Source organism: Vigna angularis, chromosome 3 (genome assembly GCF_016808095.1).
Source record: "Vigna angularis cultivar LongXiaoDou No.4 chromosome 3, ASM1680809v1, whole genome shotgun sequence".
NCBI lineage: Eukaryota > Viridiplantae > Streptophyta > Magnoliopsida > Fabales > Fabaceae > Vigna > Vigna angularis.
Window position 1 is genome coordinate 5083445 of NC_068972.1, and position 13947 is coordinate 5097391.

Genomic DNA, 13947 nt, shown 5'->3' on the forward strand with positions numbered 1-13947 from the left:
GAACCAAGAAAAAAAGATTAAAAAATGATAATAAGCAAAAGCACGTGTAACAGTGTTGTTGGAATGTTTGATAAAAAAGAGTGACGTATGTATCAGCACTCATATAAAGTACACGTACGTAGCTTATGACCTTCACTCCAGTACATCTTCATTCCCTCGCCTTTTCCGACTTTTATTATACACATTACGATCTATTAAGACATGAAGCATAAATAAAACATCGACTCACTCTTCCTTACTTTGAAATCCTGAATATAAGTTCTGAACTTTATTTAGACAATTACAGGCGAATATTTATGTCTAGAACTATATGAAATCACTACTCCTACATTTTACTATAGATGAGAATGTTGAACATAAGCACCTCGGCAAAATTACTTAACCTTAAACAGTACATGGACCCAGTGAATCTTCTTTTTGCTAGAAGATAACAAGTATAAGTTGCCTGTTCTCTGATTTAAGTATAACAGCTTAAAGAAACACGTAAGCAGCCTAATGGCGATTCCTATTATCGAATCACGATTATTGGCTAATAAATACAGAGCCCCCAAGTTCTTACAAAGAAGTAAAAGGGTGCATGATTAAACAAAAAGGAGAAAGTACACTACAAAAGAACCCCGTGAATGATAGTTCAGAGTTCTGACGAGACTGACACTCTGTCGTTGATGGTTAGCACTATCTTGAGTCACTACGATCATATTGTCTAGAAGCTTTTTTCTCCACAAAATCAAACAGTTTTGATTTTAACTCGACTTCGGTGTCATGGTAAAACCCACGGTAGAAACTTGAGCATCGTATATACATATACAATTTTTTTTCTGTAAATGTAAGTGACATCTGTTGAACTTGCAAACAATGAGAGCTATAGCTTGACAAAGACAGACAAGTCCCTGAAAAGCCAAGGACAAACAACCAGAATCAATGACACTTCATCTCAATATCGGAATCGTCATCTGGATTCCCATCAGGATTGTTCCCAGGGAGAAGGCCAAGAAGAGGTAGAGGCAATAATGAGCTAAGATTGCACAGGATTATCAGAGGTGCCAAGTTATCAAATTTGTCCTTGGTAATTCCAAATAGTTGAGTCAAGCCCGCCCCTAACAATCCCCCAACAACACTCCCTCCATTAGATACAGACATGAGAGTTGCGAAAAGAGTTGCCTCCATTCCTTCAGGACATAATCTTGCTGCTAGCACAAGAACGGGCATGAAAGAAGCCTGAAATAAATCAGTAATCAGATGCAAGACAAATTTTGCTACAACAGATAATACACAAATAGTTGCGTGGTATAACCAAAGCACACGAAAGTTATCCACGTGGTGCGCGTTAGTACTGCATATTTCATGGTCTTTATAGACATTTAATTATGTCGTCAGTCATAAAAAAAGATCAAATTTAATTTATTATTATCAAAACTACAACAAAAGGTATATTCCTCCTTTAAATTTACTTCTCCGTATGAAAGGTGTGAATGATCAAAAACAAGTCGGAAGAATTCCTTTCCGATCGCAAAAAAGAAGAAACAATTCGAACTTCCAATCCATGGAAACCATGTATTTCTACAAGAGTGCCAATAACAAGCTCTCCAACACACTTTATAATTGGCTAATATTGATTGAAAACTACAAAGTCAGGAGAAAAAAATTAGTGAAACCCACCAAAATTTATGAATTGCCATAAAATTTAATCAATTGTCTGCTGGATTTTTGGTGTTGAGCCTTCAAAATACAGTGATTTTGATATTTTAAAATACATTAAAAACTTATCTAATATATCAAAATCAATGTATTTAGAAGGACAACACCGACTCAGATAAATAGTCTACAAAGAAAGGTCCTCTTTTTATGAGTGGCTAGTAAACTTTACAACTAAGATTTTCATCATAAATACCCATTAGTTAGACATGATAGCAATTACCTAAGTTAGGTAGTCAAAGAAATACATGGGGTTATGTTAGAAAGAAGGGAACTTGATCAGCAACTATATTGATAGATACCCAAAAGTTAGTTAAGTTAGTAAATATAGTCAGGTTCCGGTCCCCATAAGGGTAGGTATATGTTACCAGTAGCTGCCTACCACTTGGAATCCGAAGCAACTTCAGCTGTCATTGCTATATTCACCATGGGGCCAGGGTCAATGCTTGGGAGGTGGGGGCGGAACGTATTGATAGATACTTATGATAGCCATTAATTTGTTATCCTAGTAATTAGTTAGAAAGAAATACAAGGGTTTGTGCGTTAGAAAAAGGGGAATGGGTCTACAACTATTATAGGCCCATTAAATGTGGGTTTATGCTATAAAACCAGTAGCTGCCTATAAATTGGGATAACTGTAAACAGGTTAGGGGACTTGTGATTGAGAAAGTAGTGCGAAGAGTGTATACAGCACTCTGAGATATCCGGAATCAGGTATCATAGGGTTACCTTACTAATTTCAACCAATAAAAAACCCATTATTTCTCACTGTTATGATTTCAGTTCTATAAACAGGTCGAGCTTTCAATCTTGGACTTGTGGAGGTTGTGAAAATGATTCCAAGATTTGACGGGAAGGGTGGTACCTTTGGTAGTTGATCAATTTAGAACATTGATGGAACTTGAAGTGCGAGAGGATAACCTACCTTGGGATTTAGATGACAATGAGAGGAGACACTCTCAACTGTATGATTCGATGGAGTAGCAACCAAATTGTCACAATTTCTACCATTGATAAGGTTGTGTTATGTGCTTTTCAACCAAAGATTTGATTTTGTCTTCAAGATTCAGAGGAAGATAAAATAAGCAATGATGAATTTCCATCGATCAAGAGCCAAGGAAAGAATCAAGGTGGCAAAGAAGAATCAAATCTGGTGAACCAAAAAAGAATAAAAAACAGCAAGAAAAGAAGAATTGGAGGGACAAAAAGGGATTGGAAACTGAGGAAATCAATGTGAGCAACCGCCGTTGCAAGAAACACAAGAATCATATGCAGTCACGGAAAGAAGTATGGTGAACAATTGGAATTCTGGAGGAACACCAGAGAAAGAAATGGTTTCTTTTCAAAATTAATGCAATGAAATGCTGAAATAGAAAACAGGAAGCCACAGGAACTGAATTGTTCCTTGTTCACATGAACATGAACCAGTAAAATAAGGTGGAAGAACTTCATAACCTCTTCAGCAGCAACTGGAAACACTGTTTCGCGGTCAAAAAGGCCATAGAAAACAGTGTTATAAAAGAATTGATTCACTCACATAATTGTGTTTGTCCCAGGTTAATTAAACGTTAGTTTTGGGATGAAATGGTCTGGTTGGCTTGGAGACCATGCTTCTTAAATCAGTTGAAATACCAGTAGGAATTTGTTTCAGCAGTCACAAGCTGTTTATCGCAAGGACAACGTGAAACTTTACGGGCAGAACGGGCCAATTTGTGATAAGCATGTGAAACTTTAATGTGATACGCATTAGTTAGTTAGTTAGACAAAAGTACAAGCAAGGGGAACAGGCCAACAATTTATTAGACCCATTAAGGGTGGGTTTATGTCAGTAGATCAATAATTTCTTATAGACAGGAATAACTAAAAACAGTTTAGGTGATCTGATATTGGCAAAGCCTGTAAGGACTGGATCCAGACCTCTCATAATATCTGGAATCATGTAATGCTTCCTAGGGGTTTATCCCTATTTTCTTTCAGTAGAAGACCAGTTCTTTCTAACTGCTGTGATATCAGTTCTTTCTGACGGCTGTCGTACCATTTTCTATCAGATATCCATTAGTTAGTTATGTGAGTAGGATAGACATTCAATGAAATGCAAGGGGTTGTATTAAAACAAGGGAAACAGTCTCGTAACTGTTTAGACCCATTAAAGGTGGGTATATGTTAGCAGATCAGTAGCTGCCTAAAGATATTAAGAGGGTTGAGAAGAGATATTAATACGGTTAAATAGAATTAATTAGGTTTCAGATAAAGCCTAGACCTCTCAAATATCCCGGAAATTCTTCGTAGAAATGCATTCAATCAATAAAAACTTCCGATCAACAGTTAGGACAAAAATTACACTAGTGCATCATGTAAATCATTAGACTGAAGTTCCACAGAACCAAGATAAAACACATGAGACTCTCTTGATCTACAGAGGGGACGACAGTAGCGATGAGCAGACAAACAGAGGATGAACAGTACCACAATGAACAAAAAGGCCTGAATGAAAAGTATAGCAGTGGACAATGTCAGAAATTTGATCTGAAGAGTAGACAGGCAGAGCAGAATCAAACTCACTCAAATACCATATTGAAGACTAAAAATTTTAGAAACAAATGCTTTACTTGGGAAGCACCCAACAACCTCACCATATAGATTCAGAGTGACATTACATTTAAGAAAAATAAAAATAAATTCAACATTTAAGAATAATGATAAGTAACTAACACTGACAAACTTTCTTAGACTTTAATTCCCAAGACCATAATGATATTAACGTTTCCAAATACAAAGATGTAATATAATTGTACAATTAATCCCTCAAGAGCTACTTCAAAAAGACTGCTAACAGCTGGTGCTTTAGGCCGCTTTTAGAAGTTACTAGTGCATTTGCATTGTAAACAAAAACAACAACTTCCCATCTAACATTAGCAAATAATAGCAGCTTCAAAAGTAGCAACAATAGCAGACTTAAATTTACCCTGAAAAATTTAATTTTATAGTGAGAAACTAATAGACTCTAACAGAAGGGTGGAAAATATAAATAGTTTTTATGCTTGAATAGCGAAAGATAAATGAAATACAAGAAAACTCGTTTTCAGTATAACCTGATTTAGTAACTACAGAAAAAATGATATTTTGTCGGGAGCCAGTAGTATATAACTAATGAGTAGAAGAATAAAATGATAACCTGACTCAAAACAGTGAGAATTAATGAATCACCAATTGCAAACCACTCATCACTAATGCCAAATTTCCGGTTTAGTCCAGTAACAAGGAAAACCTGAGAATAAAAACATAAAGATGTTTAGAACAGTCATCTCACATTAAAAATATATACATTTAACTGAACAATACAATTAACCTGAGTCATCCCAAGTGTTGAACCTAAAAGGGTAGTTGCAAGAAATATTTTCCGTAAAGGGACATTCTTCAAAAATCCATTATAAATACCAACACCAAGCAGAGACGCAACTGAGGTAACAAGCTTGACACGTCCCAAAAACTCCGGGGTAAAACCAAGAGAATTTGTGCTGAAATGGATAAGGGATCATTTAAAATTGAAGTAAATACAATGAGGTGATAAGAGAATACCAAGAGCACAGGAAACTCTTCACAGATAAAAGAAAATAATGATCATATTAACAGTGAACATACGTAAAGTAGAACATCGCAGAGTCAGACTGCGGAGTTGCTTGCCACAAGAAAATAAACAGAGTGGGAAGAAAAACACTACGCTGTCGCACAGAACCCCACAGCTGAATAATGCTCTGTTTTGAACTTTCCAAAAACTCTGTCCCGGCAAAAAGAAAATTTGGCCCCGTAGCTGCACTGAGCATTGGTTGTTCTTTTACAAGAATGGCAACCACAGATGTTATCAACGGAAGCAATGATGTGACCCCGAAAACAAACCTGCAACAGTATATAGTTATTGGAGTTTAGAAGAAAATTAAAAAGATAAAAAGAAATACTGCTATCAGAAATCATAAGTATCTTGGTTCACACAATTCTTTCAGTACCTGACTCCATATGCATCCAGTAAAGACCCACTGAAATACGAGCTCACAATTCCACCAAAGGCCGAAGAACCCCAACATAAAGACTGAAGAGATCCCGAGGTGCTTTGTGACTCTCCACGTGCCCTCTCCACAACCATTGAATCTACAACCTAAAGCACATAGCAGTGTCTGAAATAGTTCTCTGAACAATTTCAATCTACAGATGACAGAAAACTACAGGTATAATGTCAGAGGCATATAAATTTCAAAAACATAAAATAAGGTGAGTTTGCATCCATACACTAAGCACGGTGTTGGAAAAGGCAAAGCTGAAAAAGGACTAAAATATATATAGCAGTTAGGTATCAAATTAATACCTTAGTGCAATATGAAAACCTAAATACCAGATTATAGAAGGAGTTAACTAATTAAAATTTAAAATATAGTACACATAAACTAATCAAATAATATGAAAGCATGAATCACAAAATGAGGTGATTGTAAGCATGCATAAAATCTATATAAAAAAACGTCATTAATGAAGAGAACCAGTAGACAGTTGTCCCTATTTATCCAAAATGTTCCTTGTTGACAAAAAGGAAATGAAACCAATAAAATTTCATAAAGGTTAAACAGAAAAAAAGATATAAATTGTATATCCGAAAATATTTATTTTGTTTTCACTCTCCACTTTCCTTATTTTACTCCACCATGAAAGATTCTTTCATGGATGATGGACGGCCAATAGTTAGAGGGGGGGGGGGGGGGGGGGGGGGGCGGGGGGGGGGGGGGGGGCGGGGTGGTGGTGTAAAGAAGAGGAATAAATTTGGAATAGGGAATTAATTAATTTAAATGTATCTAAATCTATAAGACTATAAATATGGGAAGTTAGAAGTTGTAGGAGAGAGGAGAGGTGCTCTCGAATCACCTTGCTGAATTCTTCCTGGTCATACTGACCCGCATACTCCATAATACTCCCAGGGTACATTTCCCTAGTTTTCTGTTCAATTCTTCCTGTTTGCTTCATTTAAACTAGTTTAGTGCAACAATTGGTATCAGAACCTTCCACCATATCTCTCAACTGCAAACGAGGGGCATGGATGGTGATGTTGGCATTGCAGTGTTCATCCAAGACTAGTCAAAGGGCTAGTGCACAGCCAGCACATATGGGCGCTGGGTCTGCGGAGTGTGGTGGGGTGTTAGGACCTACTGCAGGGTATGGTACTTAGGTTTCAGATTGGAAGGATGGAATCCAACTGTAAGGTTTAGAAGGTCCAGGGATCTCCAACCGTAATTATTAGCTTTTGTAGTGTGATTCTATAAGGTTCTTGTCACTGTATACTAGCCCTTCCGCTGGTCCTGAGCAAACACTGCAAGGCTCATTCACCTGTACCTTGGTAGTTAAGTGACGTGGAAAATCTGAGGCTAAGAAAAAGAATTAAGATTCCTTGGATTGTATATATCAAACAGTTGGGAAGAATTCTGGAAAGAGAATTTTGGATGAAATTTTTTAATTTCTGGTTCTTTTCTCTCTTGTGTTGTGCAAGGTTCTTTGCACTCGTGTAAGATTCACTACTGGACGGAGATCAGGTAAATGAATTTCGATAACATGATTTTTTTTTTATGTATTATAGGTTTTTGGCATAAATTGATAGCATAAACATTGATATATTAAGCAAACCATCAAGAAAAAGGGATATTCCACCAATCATTTACACTCATAAAATAGCCAACATCTAATTAACAGGAAAAAATATATATAAAAGATTCTCCCATTCATTTGCTACAAGATATATGTACTTGCAATTGAAGATAACACGTATAAAAATAAAGCAGATAGGAAGTACACCAGCATAATTAAAGAACAACGATAATCCATACATCACCTTACATCTATATATTTTTACCATTTAATTACAAACTATTCTATCCTAATAATTTTTCCGTTCACCCACACTTGTGTTTCAGTAATTTCACATCAATGTTAGATATTCCGCTTGGTATTGATGTGCAACAAGTATCATTTCTGTAATTAAATTATTCCAGAGAAAAGCATATGTGAATAACTAAGTAGGAGACACTCACAACATCCGAGAAAGCAACAGAGAAAGATCCAAGAAGTATGCAAAAAGCAGCACTGTATTTGTTGTCAACAAAAGTAGCCATCAAACTCCATGAGAGTGCACCAAACAGCCCTGACAAAACCAGGTATGACCTTCTTCGATAACCAAAGAGGGGGACCGAATCACTGCACACCACATTAATTACTTCAATAATGAAAATGCAGTCCCCGGTATAGATAAAATAAAATTGAGAAAATAATGAAGCACCCACTTCGGGGAGTGGAAAAGGTGAGTAGATTTTAGACTCACCTAATAAACCCGTACAGAGGCTTGACAAGCCACGGTAAAGAAGATAAACCAGCAATCACAGCTGCCTAGTCAACATTATATGAGTGTAACATGTCAGTCCTTCAAATATCAGTTCATAATTGATTCAATAAAAAAAGAAAAGGGATCGGAAGTTCAAGGAAATGCTATCATCGCCCTTTTGGTTTCTATATTTGATTCAAGCAAAGGTTCACATAGAATTCACAACTTGACTTAGATAAATGAACAAATGTTATAAAATTAAAATGAAATTAAGATGTGCCGAACAGCATATTAAACCCCGAGTTCAGAAGACACACCTCAGCAGGGTCCAAATGCAAATCATCTTTGAAGTAAAAGTTGACAGCCAGTCTTGCAAGACCTAAAACACCTTGAACAAAATACACCATCGCAACAGCAACATTGTCAGGGGATAACTCTACCCCAAACAATTTGATGCTGCTCATACGATATTTGTGCTTTCTAGGAGCCACTTTACTAGAGGAAGAAGCCTCTAGATCGATCTCAGTTGTTAACGCGTCATCTTTTCCAGCATCTGCCACAAAAATCAAAATCCAACATTGATGCCATTTTACCATATTTGAAAATGAATTTACGAATTTAAAAAAGATTTAAAAAAAATAATTCAAGCTCAGTATAAAATACTTCATCACTCAGCACAAGCATGATGAATTGCATTAAGGATAAAATTTACAAAAGCACATAGAAACTTTATAGACCAAAAAAGAAAATTAAAAGTTGCATGTGTCGTGGATGAGGAATTTCAATTTTGAAGCTTACTTATACGAGAAAGCAAAAAAGGGTCGCTATCCTCGCTACTGATTCGGAGAGAGGAGCTAGACCTCGGAAAAGTGCCGGACATTTCCATCTCCGGCTGATTCCGACGCGTTCTCCGGCGAAATGGCGGAGTACGAGAGATAATTGGCGTGCGGCGTGTGAGAGAGGGATGAAAGTTGGAAAATTTGGAGGGTAGAAATGGTAATAAAGACAAAATATAAACGTAAGTCATTTTATTTTATGGAAATATTTATTGGTGTAATTAAATTAATTAGGGAGTTCAAATTTGAAGCATGTCACTGATGCTATCGTCCTGGCATAGCAGCTATGGTGAGTGAGTCTGGTGCGTGGGAGGTGTGAATGAATAAGACACGGATGATGTTGTGGTGTACCAACATGGAGTTCGGATAGGGCCTTTAACAGTGTAGTTCAAAGCCCTTAAAAGTTCTGTTGGGCCTTTAAAATGGGTTTCATTATTTTTTTAATTTTCTATCGTTTTATACGAAACAAAAATGTGCTAAAGCTGTATATACGAAGAATGGAATACAATAGAAACATGTTTTCCTAATCTTTCTTAAAAAATTCGAGATTTACAATTGAAGCATTTTCACTCTGTATTTTAACAAATTTTTATTGAGATATATAAGGAACACGTTTACCACATTACTCATTTAGTTTATAGAATTTAACATACATTTTAGATCTGAAAAAACAAAAATTGTACTTTAGAGAATTATCTTGGCAACTCAAATTTATGATTTTAAGCCTTTTGCAAGACAAATTAAAAAATAATTAATCATACTTTTAGTATTTAAACTTAAACGCACGTTTGATATATGTCAACTGTTGTATTTATTTAATTTTAAAATTTAGATTATATTAAAATTTGAAAATTTTACGTTAAAATTTAAAGATTAAAAACATATTTAACTTTTAAATAATATTAAGTTAAGGGTAAACAAAGAATAAAACTTTACTGGGAGCAGAAATATGTGTCTTACCAAATCCAGCTTGGAGTATGCACGAAAAAGAAATTGCAAGTTTCCAAAAAAAAGAAAAAGAAATATTGACAGAGACGTGGTTGGCTTTAACGAAAAGTAAATAAAGAAAGAAAGAAGGGTAACTACGATATGAGTTTACTCATTAGTTTTACTACCATGTTTGTTTTGCCACAAATGTTGTGCTTAATATAACGCCACAGAATCATTCTTCTGACCAAGTCAGAAAACTGTTCCCTCCTAAACCTTACAGCATGTGCTCCACTCCAAACTATACACAAATCCACCATCGGATTATCTAAATGGTCAGTACAACGGCTCCGATCATCATGTACTGTAAATATGCTAAAAGCACAAACAATCAAAGCATATGAAAAGAGAAGGGAATCTACTACAGATGATGTCACTGGTCCTATGAGCGTCATTATAGTATTATCATTATCACTTTCGAATACTATTATATTATTATATAACAATAAACAAAGATAATATGGAAGATCAAGTCATACACATGTATCATTACAAAACTGTGGCCAACCCAACAGCAATCCAATCCCCTAATTCATTCATCATTTCAATAAAATCACCTCTACAGTACTATCTCTGCCCGCAATTCCCCTTTCTATCTTCTACATTGCTAATCTCAGAGAGGGTGACACTCATAAGCAGAAATAGAAAAACCAGGTACAGTGATCCTGATTTCCAAGGACCATTTTTTGTCCTAGAAAAATAAATATGAAGGTATTATTCTGAAGCCCTTTCAAGCAAAAGATCGAATGGCTTTGGGCGTTGGAGGCTAAAGGAATCAAACTATGGCCCGTAAATATCACTGCCTTCTAATTTATTCATCTCTTCCTCCAAGACCATCCCTTGGTACCGGCATTCATTGCTGCAAAATGCTCTCTCACCCCTGCATTACAACATCACCAGCTTCATTCAACATCTTCTGTTTATTAATAGTTCTGCTCTAATACAAATTAGTACATCATACTTTCATTTCATTCTTATCCATAACCAGTTTTTTTCTGATCCTAAAGTAAAAACAGTGATTCAAATGAAGAATCGCATCATATTATACTTTATATTGTAACGAAACAAGTAATTGTGTTTGACCAAAATAGAAAAGAGAGTTGGACTGGTTTACAATATCTCAATTCACAATTTTCCCAGACTTTGTTGTTTTAAGAGAACGGATGGAAAAAGTTATTAACCATTGAGACTTAAGATAAGAGCTCAAAGATACGAAGAGGACAAAAAGAAATTAGGCAGATATAGGCGAGGCCCATCCATTATGACATCAATTTAATTTCCCGCAGAAATATATTCAAGATGTAGTACCGTTTGATGATCAGATATTAAAGTAACTTTGCAGTACGCAAATGAGAAATATCAGCTTTTTTCCTTTCTTTAAATATAGACCACTTGAATCCTTTGTCAGCTATTCCTGTTAGAGCCTAGTGCCAGATAAGTTCTGACAAATATGCTCGCAGTAAAACTCTTTCACTTTTTTAATCTTGATCAAGCCAAATAAAAATAAATAAACAAAAATAATACTACAAGAAATGACTTTGTTTTTCCTAGTAATTTTTCCCAGAGTTTTCATAGTTCCCCATAATTTATATGACGCAAACAGAATTATTTCAGTCGAGGTTTCATCTAGTCTATAAAAATGAGTAAAATTTGCTGTCAATTCACATCTCAAATCGAAAAAGCCGATTAAATTCCTATTTCAAGAACAAAGAACTGGACAAGTATTTCTACGGGGGGATAAAGAATAAGAAATTACCTGTACATGTAGATGTCTTTGCCCTCTCCAAGGTTTCTTTTGCAGTGAAAGCAAACACTCAAAAAGCTTCGAGAGTGATAATTGGTGTGATGAGGAAAACACCCATCTTCCTTAACAGAGCACCCAAGTTCGAAGCAGCTACTCTCGATGATGCAATTATCAAATATGTGAGTGGTTCTCGGGTTTGGCCCGTGGGAAATCACACGAGTGTAATCCTCAGAGAGTTCCATTTCGCTGGCAGAGAGACATCCCATAAAAATCCGCTGAGAATTAGCACCCCCGGATGCAGATTTTCCCATACACAGACTCCCAGGGGAAAAATTTCCCTTCTCTGCTACGAATTTGGATGATTCAGTTGCAGACAGAGGAGGAATCTGAATCTTAAGCTGAGATCCAAAAACAACCATTCGACTCTCATGTTTCGAACTCACTTCACTGTGTTTCTCTTCGTCGACAAGAGCGTCCACTAGGCCAAGACCAACACCTTTAGAATCCAATCTGTCCCAGTGACGCTTGTGTTCACTCCCTGGGGTTCTGGGGCTGTTTGTTTCTGACCAAAAAGGATTCTTGAAACCGGAGAAAGGCTTGCTGTCAAGTATGGAGGTAGGGCTCATCATGGTTTCCGTTTCATGGAAACCTTTCTGAGTGAAATTGGTGAACAACCTCGGAGAACTGAAGAAAGAAGACGAAACGGATTTCTTGTACTTTTCTGAGGAACCAGAATCTGCCATTAGACCCCTGTTTTGTTTCTCTCACTAACTCATTCACTCAGTCACCAATCACCTTAGCTTGCTTTTATGTTTCCTGAAACCAAGACACAGAATATGCCACAAGTTTAGAACCTTGTTAAGTTGTTTAAGGAGTGCTCATATCATAACAGTGCTTGAGTTTGTGTGTACAGGAATAACCTGAAAGGACAAGGTAGGCTAACCAAACAGGCCATACTTTAGAAGAGGCAACACCAACACCGACTTTAAACCGAAGCTATAAATTCTGTGAAGGATCAGAAGAAAAGGGGAAAACTGCAAATTGCAAACAAGTTTCCATGAGTAGAAACCTCTTCCTGTGTGACCCCCCAATCCAAAACCAACGAGAAAAACTTAGAGAATCAGAAGAAAAATAGGAGTTGCTTTATTTCGTTCAAGAAAAAGGAAAAAGAAGGAAAGAAAGAAAGATGACTTTTTTCCCCGGCTTTCTCGCCCTCGATTCTCCTGTTTCTGAGAATAGAATCACGATGGGGCTCAAAAACGACATGCGAAGAGACCCTCAGTGGTCATGATCAAAGGACCAGACGTGCATGCATCAGACAGCAGAACAAAGAAGAGTTTGTATTTTTGTTCCTTCTTTTGGCTACCTTTATTTCTCCCTTTCAATTTCTCTGCATTTATGTCTCTCACTTCTGTTTCACCTCAAATTATTAGTGCCTTACTAGTAAAAGGCCAAACACCCCTAAGGTAAAACCCACTCAACTGGTCCCAAAAATCCCATTTCACCACCAAAATGTAAAAGATAAAAACTTAAAAGCTACGGTTGTGATGATGATAATTCATACGTAATCCATAAAGCCCCTCTCTTTTTCTCTCCTCGCCCTTTTATGCCTAGTGGGGTTATCTTTTTTCACTGTGCTCTTTCTCCCTCTTTATTTCCCACTAGTTCAAGTGTCCATCATGAGCCCTGAAAAATTGGCATGGAGTTGCAGAGCGAGCAGTACTGAGAAAGAGAGAAGCATAGGACACAAGACAAGGGAAAATTCAGAATTCAGAATTCAGACATCAGAAGCAGTGTGTGGTGATAGTAGTAGTAGTGCGAATGTATAGCTTGTTGGTGTCTCCTTACAAAGACGCGTGTTTTGAGAATGGGTGTTTTTTTTATATATTTTTTTTATTTTACTTTTTAGTGTGTGTTGGTTTCAGGAGTAGAAGAACCTTGGTTTTAACAAAACTTAAAACCACCACACTGCACTCTTTTCTCTCTCAGCAATGGCAGTAACAAGGTCTGAGTTTGATGTGCCTTTGAGAGCACAAAGGTAAGGTGATGTTTTGTGTGTGAAATTTAAGATCGGCTATCTCAATCTTTCACTCTCAACTCACTCAGCATCAGTGGATCAAAGGCAAATATAAAGTATAATAGCATAGCATGCTCACATCATAATACAACTACTCACAAGACTTCAATTACAAGATGCCTCCGTGCCTATATCACGTCTTAATCTAAATTAAATACATAAAAAAAAAAATTGATGCATATTTTTTTTAAGTGCACTTAATTTTAAGGTTAGAGAAACAATTACCAATGAGGCTGGTTGTGATGTAAATTTG

General features: G+C 36.4%; 2 protein-coding genes across 6 annotated transcripts; both read right to left on the reverse strand.

The window, feature by feature from the left end:
* Nucleotides 1–340: 340 nt before the first annotated feature.
* LOC108326178 (folate-biopterin transporter 1, chloroplastic) lies at nt 341–9192 on the reverse strand. 4 transcript variants are annotated; one of them, XR_008247613.1, is made up of 10 exons: nt 8849–9192; nt 8368–8603; nt 8051–8115; nt 7764–7926; nt 5700–5848; nt 5338–5592; nt 5045–5213; nt 4871–4963; nt 1660–4179; nt 1091–1218 (listed from the first exon to the last, which is right to left on the reverse strand). XR_008247613.1 is itself a non-coding variant. In XM_017559510.2 (9 exons), the coding sequence occupies exons 1-9, from the start codon at nt 9075–9077 to the stop codon at nt 919–921; spliced, it is 1659 nt and encodes a 552-aa protein (XP_017414999.1). In that variant the 5' UTR covers nt 9078–9188; the 3' UTR covers nt 341–918. The 4 variants fall into 4 exon arrangements, 3 of the variants coding, with proteins under 3 accessions (XP_017414999.1, XP_017415003.1, XP_017415002.1); XM_017559510.2 differs by lacking the exon at nt 1660–4179 and having other exon boundaries at nt 341–1218; nt 8849–9188; XM_017559514.2 differs by lacking the exons at nt 1660–4179; nt 8849–9192 and adding an exon at nt 8714–8790 and having other exon boundaries at nt 341–1218.
* Nucleotides 9193–10288: 1096 nt separating this feature from the next.
* LOC108326525 (FCS-Like Zinc finger 8) lies at nt 10289–13624 on the reverse strand. 2 transcript variants are annotated; one of them, XM_052874348.1, is made up of 4 exons: nt 12809–13624; nt 12538–12651; nt 11630–12433; nt 10289–10753 (listed from the first exon to the last, which is right to left on the reverse strand). In XM_052874348.1, the coding sequence occupies exons 3-4, from the start codon at nt 12358–12360 to the stop codon at nt 10654–10656; spliced, it is 831 nt and encodes a 276-aa protein (XP_052730308.1). In that variant the 5' UTR covers nt 12361–12433; nt 12538–12651; nt 12809–13624; the 3' UTR covers nt 10289–10653. The 2 variants fall into 2 exon arrangements, with proteins under 2 accessions (XP_052730308.1, XP_017415567.1); XM_017560078.2 differs by having other exon boundaries at nt 12538–13624.
* Between the last annotated feature and the right edge of the window lie 323 nt (nt 13625–13947).